The sequence below is a fragment of the Trachurus japonicus genome, unplaced genomic scaffold (genome assembly GCF_045865225.1).
Source record: "Trachurus japonicus isolate A0001 unplaced genomic scaffold, Traja_1.0 AP030296.1".
NCBI classification, from domain to species: Eukaryota; Metazoa; Chordata; class Actinopteri; order Carangiformes; family Carangidae; genus Trachurus; species Trachurus japonicus.
The window spans coordinates 1-12,473 of NW_028220429.1; the positions used below are offsets into that span (position 1 = coordinate 1).

At 42.9% G+C, this 12,473-nt stretch overlaps 3 protein-coding genes across 3 annotated transcripts; all 3 read left to right on the plus strand.

Moving 5' to 3' along the window:
• Nucleotides 1-74: 74 nt before the first annotated feature.
• Nucleotides 75-1,897, plus strand: LOC146960500 (protein limb expression 1-like; the record flags this gene model as incomplete). The annotated part of the gene is made up of 3 exons (XM_085772320.1): nucleotides 75-170; nucleotides 1,227-1,304; nucleotides 1,384-1,897. Coding segments are annotated over 3 exons (639 nt in total), but the record flags the coding sequence as incomplete, so codon positions are not given.
• Nucleotides 1,898-3,344: 1,447 nt separating this feature from the next.
• Nucleotides 3,345-6,051, plus strand: LOC146960501 (uncharacterized). Its single transcript, XM_085772321.1, has 4 exons — nucleotides 3,345-3,481; nucleotides 3,848-3,967; nucleotides 4,444-5,115; nucleotides 5,824-6,051. Exons 2-4 carry the CDS (start codon nucleotides 3,914-3,916, stop codon nucleotides 6,049-6,051), a joined length of 954 nt encoding a protein of 317 aa, XP_085628447.1. The 5' UTR covers nucleotides 3,345-3,481; nucleotides 3,848-3,913.
• Nucleotides 6,052-6,258: 207 nt separating this feature from the next.
• LOC146960502 (uncharacterized) lies at nucleotides 6,259-12,349 on the plus strand (the record flags this gene model as incomplete). The annotated part of the gene is made up of 8 exons (XM_085772322.1): nucleotides 6,259-6,584; nucleotides 8,163-9,033; nucleotides 10,452-10,733; nucleotides 10,836-11,034; nucleotides 11,600-11,736; nucleotides 11,839-11,946; nucleotides 12,047-12,120; nucleotides 12,241-12,349. Coding segments are annotated over exons 1-8 (1,896 nt in total), but the record flags the coding sequence as incomplete, so codon positions are not given.
• Between the last annotated feature and the right edge of the window lie 124 nt (nucleotides 12,350-12,473).

Sequence of the window (12,473 nt, forward strand, 5' to 3'; positions counted from 1 at the left end):
CAATATTACATCATGTTGAAATAGGTGCTCTCAGCATGAATGTTGACCTGCCCTGTCGTCTTGTCTCTGTGAAGGTCTCAATAGAAGATGCATGTGATTCAGGCACCAGTGTAGGAACCTACAGTTCGCTCCTCCACTCCTACATGGGAAGGACAATGTTGGAGTTTCAGGTGAGACATACCACCCGAACGTATTCTGCAAACTGCTAGGCTCATAAATCATGTAATTGTGTGAAAGATCTATGTAATTAAAAGAACTCACTAAGGGATCGTCAGCGTATTAATAATTGGATATTAAATTAAATTACTATAATTTTACATTATTAGGAACCATTAAGCCAAACATAACAAAAATCATAACCACTGTGTGGTAGTTCCACTTCAGATTGTTATCATTGCACCCCTGCTTGGCTTTTGCTGATTTATTCCCACCCCTATCTCACTCTCAGTGAGACCCTGGCAGGGAGTCTTGGTATGAAACACCTAATATTTCTACCTTTGTGTAAATAAGCATGTCTGCAGACAGAGGGTTATTAGACGGGGGAAATAGGTTCATTATCATTCCTGCTAAAGCACCACTCATAAAGGATGGAGAGCTTCCAAGTAATACTCACACCTCCATATGTGCGCACAATATGTACTGTACTGTACATGCACAGATACTGAAACTTAGTCACACTCATACAAAAGCCTGCCCAGTGCCCACACAGCATCAACCATGGGGGATACATGCAGTGAATGCTTTATGAGGTATTCGTACATGCAGTCAGAGCAGGAGGTGGCAAATAGTTTGGTAGCAAGCAGAATCATAAACAAGTAGCATGAGACCGAAGCACAGTTGGAAACAGAGTAAACAGGCCGACAAGTACAGCGTGGACTTCAACCCCAAGACAAGCTACGTGTCCCATTTTCCATCTGTGACTCATTGGGTCAGTTTAAGTGAAAGTATAGACCCTGTCTGTTTAGCACTAATGTCACTAGCTCTTAACACATGGCAGCTGTTCAGCCAGACAGTGTTTTATAAATCAGGGTGAAACCTACCTGGCACATAAAGATTTACAATATCTTTTCAAACCAATCATCCACAGTTTAGGTGTGAGTTCAAGAAATATCCACTTAACGTGTTATCTTTGTTAGACATATGTACACAGAGCTGGGTGTTTGGTTTGTTATTCGAGTCATTTCTCAACAGAGGTGTTCCCTCTGACCCTGTCTTTCCCTCTGCAGGAGATGATGACTGTGTTCCAGTTGTTGCACTGGAACGGGACGCTGAAAGCTCTGAGGGAAAGGCAGTGCTCTAGACAGGTACCGACCTTGCCAAGGATATATATCTGAATCCATGGTTTCACCTTGATGACTGTATATTTGCTTTCCTTCCTCTCAGAGTGTGATTACCTATTACTCTCAGCGAGGTCTCGATGAGTACATGCGCAGCAGCATGGCTCTGGATTGGCTCGGACGGGAGCAGAAGTCACCGGGGCGGCTCGGGGAGGAGCTGCAGGTGGCGCGGAGGGAGCTGGTGTTGGCCCGACGTCGAGGCGTAGAGTTACGCTTCTACAAGGAAAAGACAGACATCCTCGGCTTGGCTCTGAGTCAAGCATATATACACCACACACCGGAAACCTCGAGGCAGACGCCAAGTCACACATACAACCATGAACAACTTCCTTTACACACATTATACAGTAAGGACACAGAGGTCCAGATGACCCCGCCCTGTAGTCCCTCACCAACCCTTCTTAAAAACACAAAGCAAACAGTCTGTCAAACCCTTGACCAACACATGGCCTCCAACTGTCCTTCACCATGCTCACAGCACATGTATATGCCTTTACATAACTTTGAATAGACTGAAGCAGGAGGTTGAGGGTGGATGATAAACGCTCTCATTTGACTAAATGATCTAAAGGCCACTCAACATGACACACAACAGGTTTTTTGTAAATGCAAGAGTTGTGTAAATCAACGCAAATGTTGTGTTGATGCTTTATTATTAATTCATATAATTTATAATGCTACTTTATTAACAGTACATGTTGTGTGTAATGTATTTGTTAAGAGCACACTACTTAATGCCTTATCTTCTAATAATATTCTGTCCACCCATATTTTAAGTAGGCTAGTGATACCTGATACTTAGAATTTTAAAATGATTTATATTATTTTTACTGTGTGTTGTTCAACGTACCAGAAACTCAAAGCTTCTTCCTGCCGTCCCTTCCTCCCTCCCTCCCTGTCTCCCTGTTTTTCGCTCTGTCTACCGTGTCATCTGGCATGTCATTTTCCTCAATAGATAGTGACTGTGTGACATGTTGGGTGAAGTGTTGGCTAGATGTTATGAGACAGAGTCTGTCCTGTGTGACAGTCATTTGATAACATTAGCGCAATTCTGGTGAAGGGCATTTAAAGGGAAACATTCAGCATATTGTTGTAATATAAACTTGTGAATAAAAATGTTTTTTTTCATTATGTTTTTTCCTGCCTTTGCATTCATACTTTATGAATGCTATTAGAAATTGTAGAGTAGTTGTAGAGTATGGTTTCTAGGTAGTAGAAAATCATCCTTCAGAACAAGTTGTTGTGTCTGTTTAGCTCTTTAATTCATCAGACCTGATGAACTGTTTGACCACTTATCATCTGGAAGAGTGATTGTATTCTTCTGGATCCATCTGGACCACCATCTATTTATGAAGTCAGTATTATACAACTGCAGACTTACTTGATCATAGAACCTGTGATTTGTGAAAATGTAAAACTGACTAACTTTTGCTGACAACTCAAACACAACTAAGATTAATAATTGCATAGGCTACCTAATGATTTATACTATGTAACCCTAAGTGTTTTTTTTTTTTAATTCATGACTGCATTCTTATTGACCTGAAAGTCACAGCCATGTTATTACAAAAATATTTTATTCAGGCACAATGGTGTGAGAACAACAACAGAATAGGAAAGTGTTAGTTTACATGATGATCATTGCCTTTCACATATTCAGGACTAATGTAGCTACTGTCATTTGTACTAGCTATTTTAAATTTTGAGTGCCCAGATTTCACTCACTAGTAGAACTCTTCCATGAGGACAAACCATTAAAAGAAGCAAATTACTAACAAGTTCAAATGAACAGTCAGATATCCTGCAGACCTTTTCCATAAGAAAATGGTCACAAAACAACATGGAGACCAAAAATAGTGGCCATAATGGCTAACAACTGATCTAATAAACATTAATTAATTTTAAAAAACAACCCAGTAATATCGCTGATGACGTATATACGTTATTCACCATTTGTTTATAAACATTGCGGTGTGCGTTTTGGCTCCGCCGGCTTTCCGTAGAGAGGTGGAGTAGTCACGTGGTCACGGATTGTGCTAGCGGAGTTCCTGGAAGAAACAAAACAAATGACAGCTGACCAGCTGACGGGGCCGCCGCCGCCTGTCACCCGCCGCCTCGATGTGTTGAAATCTTATTTTGACAATGTGAGCAACAATACGGGAAGCTCAGAACAGCTGGTGGATAGATTGGGAAGGAGGGAGAGAGCATAATAACACGTTAATAGCCAGGCGTTAGCTTAGCTTAGCCTGGGCAAAGCTGCTTCTGTTGTGGAGCTGCGACTGGTTTCGTTTTCCAGAAATAAATACTTTGGATAATGTGTTTGAGCTAAGATACGAGGTAGTTTCTGCCTTGTTGTCCTCCGACTTCTTCCGACGGTCAATACAAGTGTGTTTTGTTTACGGCTAATGACAGTGTTTATCTTGACAGCACAGCCAGCCTCGAGCTGCTTATCACAACAAGTCGCTCGCTCGCGTTTCCAGCTAATGGTGGTTGTTTGTTTGTGTGTCCAGCCTCAGTCTGCTGTGTGCCAGCATGATCTGAGTGGGGAGGAGAGCTGAGGTGAGCTGTCGCTAAAGATGGAGGCTGTGAGACCAAAGAAGACCAAGGCAAAAACCAGCGGAAAGTCTCAGGTGACCTAAACAAAAAGTCCTTTACAGCCTTTCTTCAGATTACTGTGCTCTTTTCTTTTGAGGTCTACTCCAACAAGCATTGTTTTGGTAGTGGACAGTGATCCTATTTACATCAGATTTACACACACACACACACACACACACACACACACACACAGGTATGGATTAATTTGACTATCCAATCCTACACATCTTTACACCTTTAAAAAAAAAAAGAGTAAACTGGAAGATTTGCAAAACATGGGAAGTACACATACTGTAACAGCTCCAAGTCATAAAACGTATTAGAAATCCCCTTAATGCAAAATAGCTAATCAGTGACACTGCTAAACATTACAAGTAACTATTTTTTGCCACATTAACTGTGATCTTTGCTCTTCGGTTACACACAACACCGTTTTTCACACCACTGCAGTGCAGGTTTATTATTAATCATTTTTATGAGTAATTTTCTATTCATTGCCTTATGTTTTCAGCTGGCCAGGAAGCAGAAACAGGCAGTGGAAGAAAAAAGAGCCTCAGCTTCCTCAGCACTTTGTGATGAGGCCTCCACCTCCGACTTTACTGACATCCCCCTCAGTCTGCCGTGTCAGGCGCCGGAGGAGGAGCAGCAGGATGTCGTCGTTCAGCCCCCTGACACCACAGCACAGGCGTCAGATCTGCTCTCTGAGAAACGGAGAATATCCTCGCCACAGACTTTGTCCACATCTGCAGTAACTAGGACTTCACAGTCAGCTCAGTCAGCAGAGACATCACAGGGTACAGAGCATCTGACAGAGTCACAAAAGGAGGAGGAGGAGGAGAATGACAGAGTGGCAGCTTGCGGGGCCGAGCTTATAGCTGCACCGCTCACCCCCGAGTTGGACAGAGACATACAATCATGGACTCAGCCCTGTGTTTCCACTCAGTTTGAGATCCCAAATGTCCCGAGTGCCCCAGCACTTTACCCATCCCTCCCCACACTGGAGGAGGGTCCTGTGATACAGCTCCATGAGCAGGCTGTGAAAAACAGTGCTAAAGGACCTGCAGTGTTGGCGCTTCCTGAGCAGGAATCTTCTCCTCCGAGTCTGCAGCCTCTGGAGTCTGGAGCTGAACTGTCCAGGAGCAAACTCTACCCAGAGTTACCCAAAACCGCTCCAGAGAGTCAGGTACATTCATACACAAAGATAAAACAACAAGTTGAATATTGCATACTGTTGTGTTTTGTGACCTGAACTGTTTTAATAACAGTGTTTATAATACATATATAGCTGTTTAGAGTCGAACAACATATTATTGTAAAGTCATCAGTGTCTTTACCATCAACCATCAACTTAAGACATAGTTACGTTTAATTTAATTCAGTTTATTTGATAGGGACAATGCAGGTTAACATAGTGACACTTTCACTCGTTACAAACAAGTCAATGTGACTGATGTTCTGCATACAGAGATTATAGCTAATGCTAGTTTCCAACTCCCGTCCCTAGTTAGTTTATAAAGTCAGCTAAAGGTAAATAATGTGTTTGCTGCAGATAGATGCATAATTGCAAAAATCTTTTCACTCGGTCAGAAACAGAAATTTTATACATAAAACATATGAGCCTGTAAATGTTGGTTATGGTTGTTTGAATCATGTTTTCTGTTTTTAATATGCATTTATTACACAGATGTGGACGACAACTGTTGTCTTCACTGATTTGGTCCTGGTATCCACATTATCATTGATATTCTTTCTAAAATTATAATTTCACCTCCAACATTATATCAGTATCAGTCAGTATCAATATTGATTGATCCATGCATCGTATCCTTACATATACACACACATCAGCGTGGGAGATAATCCTGCTCACCTCATGTCTTTGCTTCTGCAGCCGTTCTCCCTGGAGCAGCTGAGTGTCTGGGAGCCAGGCGGAGGTTTGCGAGCCTGGTTACGCCGGGTTCACACCGGACGCCGAAGCGCCGCGAAGCGGCGTGCTTGCGAAAATCGTGCGCGAGCCGCGTCCCTCCTGTTCACACCAGACGCCGATTTCTCCGCGACGGTCGACAAGCGCTCCTGCTCAGCTGTTCTTCATTCAGAGGTGTTTTTCCATTATGGGTAAGTAAATAACTTCATAAAAATTAATAGGCTACGCCATGTTTTTGTAAACAATAAGTTTATACACTATGTGTGTGTGTGTGTGTCTCTGTCTCTCCCATGCGGGAGAGACAGAGACACACACACATACACAGAAAGAGAGCGTGTTTATGGTAGTAGACAGTAGTAGTGTGGATATAGAATTTAAATACCCTTTTTTTATCTACTCTTCACATTTATTAAATCTATTTTCTCTTCCTGTTTCCCAGTGCGAGTAGACAGAAGGAGAGCCCTTGCGTTGTACCTACTACTTCACAGGCGTCGCCAGAGAAGAAGATTGTGGGTCCACCCTATTAACCAAAAAAGACAACAACTTGGCGTGTTTCACCATCTTGTGGCGGAACTGTCCCTGGACAGAGATCGCCATGTTAAATACTTCAGAATGTCTGCTGAAAAGATGGATCACCTTCTTTCTTTGATTGGGCCTGATCTGAGCAAACAAACAACCAACTACCGCAAAGCTATCCAGCCAAAGCAACGACTTGCAGTGACACTGAGGTAAGATAACAAAGAAATAAGCATTTTCTGCACAGTGTTTAGTGTGTTTTTTTATTAACTGCAAAACCACTGCAAACTACATTATAAAAACTTAACTACAACACAACAAACAATATAATTTAACAAAATAATAACTTCTTCAATAAATGGCATCATAAAAAAATAGAAGTCATTGCAGTATAAAACAAAAAGGACTTATTCAGGCTATCACTTACATACTCAAAGTTGAGGTATTTTTTGGGGGAGGAGAGGTCTTCAACCTCTTCTAGCATGGACATGCTCCTCTTCACAACCCTTTTGTCGAACTTCTGACATAAATGTAAACATAAAAAATTCAACTATGAAACAAAGATTATTCAGGCTGTCCTACTAAAAGTGGTGGTATGTTGTGGGGGAGGAGGGGTCTTGAAGCTCTTCTAGCATGGATGTTCTCTTCACACCTCTTTGTGGATCTGGAGGAGAGGTGTATTGTTGTCCCTGCTGTGGGTGGGACATTGGGGGTTGTGTTTGTTGTTGATATGTAGAGGGGGGTGAGTAGTGGCTTGGTTGATAATGGGATGTTGAATGATAAGAAGCTTGAAAAGTTGTTTGTGGCTGGGTTGCCTGCTGCCAAGGTAATGGGGTTGGTCTTGAAGGTTCTTCTTCTTCTTTTTCCAAGTCGGTGAGGTACTGCACTAGGTGTATTTGAGCACGTGCCTGGGAGCTACGGCGCAGTCTGTTTAATCTGGGGACAAGGCTGAGGGCAAAATAATACATTTCCTCCTCATCTTTGGGGACATGCGGCGGGACTGGTACTGGTTCAGCTGTCAGTAATTGCAGGAGTTGTTGTTCTGTTGGCCCTGCAGTAGTTGACCCTTGCCTTCTCTTTTTTCTGGCCTGTGATGTTTCAGTGTCAGCTCCTGATGACAAGGCCTGAACTCTGGGGTGTATTGGGGGGTTTGGAAGCTGGGTGGAGGTTTGTCCTCTGTCTGTTGGGTGTGGAGAGGAAGATGCAGACCTCAGTGTGGGAGTGGTTGGTGTTGCAGGCCTTGAAAGTAGTCCAGAGGGTCCAGCCTCATCTGTGCTTAGGTCTGTTGCTTCACTCACATCAACAGGCCGGAAAGTACTTTTAGAGCTTTAAAAAAAAGAGAAAAACCTTTTGTTATGAAATACAGGATAGAAACAAAATATTAAAAATAATAATTTGCAAAAATGATTATGAAAGTTCACAAGATCACATACATTTTGAAAAAAGAAATATTTCATTTATAAAAATAACTACTAACCTTCTGGGTTGCATATATGGAATCAAGAAGGACATAATACTGCTGTACTTCCAGTCCTTTGCACTGCCACCAGCGGACCCGCTCGCAGCAGTTTTGTTTTTATTCTTGACAAAATTGTCCCGTAACTGCTTCCATCTCCTTTTGCATTCATCAACTGTGACACAGTAACATACATGAATTAATAACAAAAAAATACAATAACCTTTTTCCCTATTAATTAGTTATATTACAACACAATTATGATAATTATATTACTAAATACTGTTAATATTACTGTTTATTAATTTAGATACATTTTTTTCTATTCCCACAGATTCCTTGGTACAGGGGAAACCTTTTCAAGTCTGGCTTTCCAGTATAGGTTGGGAAAGAGCACCGTGTCCACCTCCGTGCACATGACCTGCCGGGCAATAGAGAGGCAGATGATGGCCAAGCAGTTTCCCAGGCCCACAGAGCAGATGTGGAGGGACATCGCCTCTGCATTCTGGACTCGGTGGAATTTTCCAAACTGCCTTGGGGCCATCGACGGGAAACACATAAACATCACAGCACCACCAAAATCAGGAAGTCAGTACTTCAATTATAAAAAAACATTTTCCATTGTTCTGCTGGCACTGGTGGATGCCAACTACCGATTCATTAACGTCCAGGTGGGAGACTATGGACGGGCAAGTGATGGAGGAGTCTACAGTGGATCGGACCTTGGAATTTGCATGGAAAACAAAACGCTGCATGTTCCTGATGACTGTCCTCTGCCAGGAGCAGGCCAACAAGTGCCAGTACCGTACACCATGGTGGGGGACGCTGCCTTCCCTCTGAAGAGGTACTTAATGAGGCCATTCCCTGGACAACACCTTGGGCGGTGGAAAAAGTTATTCAACTACAGACTGTCCAGGGCCAGGATGGTGGTGGAATGTGCTTTTGGCATTCTGGCAGCACGGTGGAGAGTTCTCTACACACGGATAACAATGGCACCAGAGAATGTGGATGCTGTTGTTATGGCTGTTTGCATCCTGCACAACTACCTCCTCAACGCAGTGGACAACCAGAGGTTGTTGGAGGAGGCAGAACAGCGAGGGGAGCACCTCCAGGATGCCAGGAACATGGGTGGCAACAGAGGATGCAGGGATGCGTACGATACAAGGGAAAAATTCTGCGCATTTTTCCTCTCTCCTGAAGGCAGTGTGCCCTGGCAGGATCGTATGCTCTAAGTGCAATGCTGAGCCACAGCTAGAGGGACTTTGATTTGAGGGGAGATACATACACATTATTTTGGCCTTTATTTTGCTGTGCTGTGTTTTTGCTGTATATGCTTGAAATAAATGTGAAAGAAAATCGATTTATTTGTCATTATTTCATGGACTCTGACTGCTTTTTAAATCTGTGGGTTATTATAAGCCAAATGTGTTAATAGATAGATATTAACATTACTATGTGAGGAATTTATTGCCCAGACTTAATAGGTATAAAAACCACAACATGAAATACATAAAAATACTGCATGTCTCTTCCAAATGAGTTTGTTGTTATTCTAGTGGATTATGAGGGCTAAATAAAAGTAAAAAAAATCGTTTTAAAACAGTAGAGCTTTATTTACAAAGTTATCATGATACTTGTATTTTTTCTATCTAAAAATACAGTCAGAAAATGTGATTTCACAATATGTAGGCTATATTATAATTTTTGGCTCTTATATGCTTTAGAAACAGCACTTAATGACTATTCAAGAACTTGTACTTTTGGACATGAAACTGGAGGAGGGAGAGAAAATGGCTGCTGAGGACACTTTTCCTTGGAACAGGTAATGGGGGATGGATGGTGGAGAAAATGGCTGAGGGACCCTGGTGGCCCCTGCAGACTAGGCTACTGAAGCAGGATTACATTTGGTCACACAGTGTGGAATATGTAGACTATTATTTAATTAATAGAGGCTATATAATTAAAAATCTATGGACAATTGATTTTGCACAGAACTTGTGAGACATCTTTTGAGACAGTAGGCTATACTTACTCGTAGATCCAATGGCTGTTGCTACAGCCTCCCAACACTTGTCTTTTTTTATGTTGTCCTTATAAAATAGGTGCTGTGGGTCGTACAGCTCCCTGTACTTCTCGACCTCCAAAATCAATTTCACGTCGTCCATCGTCTCTCTCGCTCTTCTCCCTGGTTGTTTGTGTGTTTAGACACCCCAAACCCCACCCCCCGCCCCGTTGACAGCCCACTCCGTTGCTGTGTGTCTGTCAGTGTGTGTTTGTTTGTGTGTGTGTGTGTGTGTGTGCGTGTTTGTTTGTTTGTTTGTTTGTTTGTGTGCTTGTGTTTTGTTTTGTTTTTGTTTAGTTTTCATCTCCGATCTCGCTACTCTGTTTACATACACAAATATGATCAAATTTGTCAATCGCGGTATTTTATTTTGAAAATCGCTTTTATTTTGAAAATTGACCGGATTCTCTCGTGTTTCTTTGTGTGACTTCCTGCCAGAATTGACGCGGTCGGCCGCGGCTCGCGCACAAAATAGAGCAGACGCCGAAACCGGCGCTCCACGGCGCGAGCCGACCGCGGAGGACCGCGACGCTCCGCGTCTAGTCTGAACTACAACACCAGTTAACGAGGGCGCCGAATGGAAGCGGACTCCGCTCCGCGGCTATTCGCGGCGCTTCGGCGTCCGGTGTGAACCCGGCGTTAGAAGGCGTTGAAGTGTGTGCAGCGCAGTTTTGTGCTCTGGCACGGCAGGAGAACCACGAACTGACTGAATTACTGCAAAATTACTGGCGCTGCCGCAGACAGCTGACCCAGTCGCACACGCAGCTACACACACAGTCGTCAGACTGCAAGAGCACACAGAATCGTCTCTGGAGCTTCAGAGATGAACAGCTTACTCTTCAGGTGTGTTTTTTTGGCTCAATAAAGATGGAGATATTCAATAAATAGGCTTTTAATCATCCTCTGCTGTTATAGCACTTTTAATATAAGTGTTTCTCCCTCCAGGGTGTGTGTGCAGACCAGTCTAAGGTGTGTGGGTACCACCGCTTCCAGCAGGCAGATTTCAGTGAGAGTGTGCTGGCTGAGCTGAAGAGACTATTTGAAGCTCGCAGTGAGCTGCTCCATCAGAAGGTGGCGCTGCATGCGTACACTGCACTGCTGTCTCGCCTACAGGTGGAATCATACTTGTATCATCTACTTAAAGGTGAGCTGCTCCAGACACTGTCCTGCTGATGTGAAGGGCACTCACCACCAGGGATGTCACAATTATAGATTTTCTTGGTACGATTATTGTCAGAGAAATAATCACAGTATAACGATTATTATGCATTAATTAATTTCAAAACACTATCAATGTGTAAAATCAAATATAGCCAAAATATAATTACATTACTTATTATATACACAAAATATGTTAAGTATATGTTAATATAGGATCAAATCCCCAAGGGGAAGTTGAAGTATGTCATTAATTGTCATCTATACCAAATGTTTAAGTTTATTTTAATCTTTTTTTTTTACTTACAAATGACACGCTAACATTTAAATTCCTACCAGTTCAATGTTACGTTTGGTACATTGACATTAACGTAATTTAACCCAGTTACTGTACATTTACCTTTACTTTGGTGTGACAGAGAGCAACAGTATTTAGGAATCTTTACAATGAATTAAATGTGTAGCGTTTAATACTGCGATTAATTGTGAAAAGAATTAATCGTGACATCCCTATACTCACCTCATTGGGTTTGTGCTGTTTCTGTTTCCAGAATGTTCCGGCAGCCAAACTCAGCCTTGTTCTCTGCAGCCCCTGAAAGAGGCCATAAGTGTCCTGTTCAGCTTCACACGCAGAGTCCTCGATGACACTCAGTTCCAGACGGACATCCATCACTGGCTGGAGAGACTGGTACACGCACCAACCAACCACTTTAATTACTTGCATGTTCCTGTAGTTGTGGTATTTTGTTGCTGGGTGGGTGTCCTCACAAGGCTCTGGTCCACTCTCCAGGTGGCAGTCCTGCTGCATGTTGGAGGGTCGGGAGAGCACCTGTACCTGCTCTGCCATCTTCTCTGCTGTCCTGCTGGGGTTGGCAAGTGGTCTGCACCCTTCCTCCAGGTTCGTCAAGAAACACAGTCTTTTATTGTTTTGCTTTTTTATGGTTGTTTTATACTGTCCATGTTGGCTGTGATGCTGACTGGAGGTTTGTCTGCCTCAGATACAAGTTTGGGGAAACACCTATGGGATACAGCACTTTATGCAAGCTCTGGCCATCCTAATGTCACCTGCCAGGTAAAGTGCCCCCTTTAACAATGACTCTGTCTTACCCACTGATTTGGGTCCAGGTCCACTCAGTGGGCAGCATCCTCACATCTCTAAAACTTGTGGCTTCTTCTTTTTTTTTTGCCTCAGGCACCGTGCAGAGTTCCTGGGACACATGAAGCCATGTGAGAGTCAGAGCTCTGCATCCTCTGGACCTGAGTCTGGAAACTGGACCCTAGTCGATGAAGGTGGAGAGGAGGTGAGTGCAAAGAGTTAAGGTAAAATGCAGGGAGACTTCAGGGGTATGTATACAAGAGACAGAGGGAAATAAAAGCTGCTCGTAAATAAAGACAAGGCAAGGAACCATAGTGATAGTGTGAACG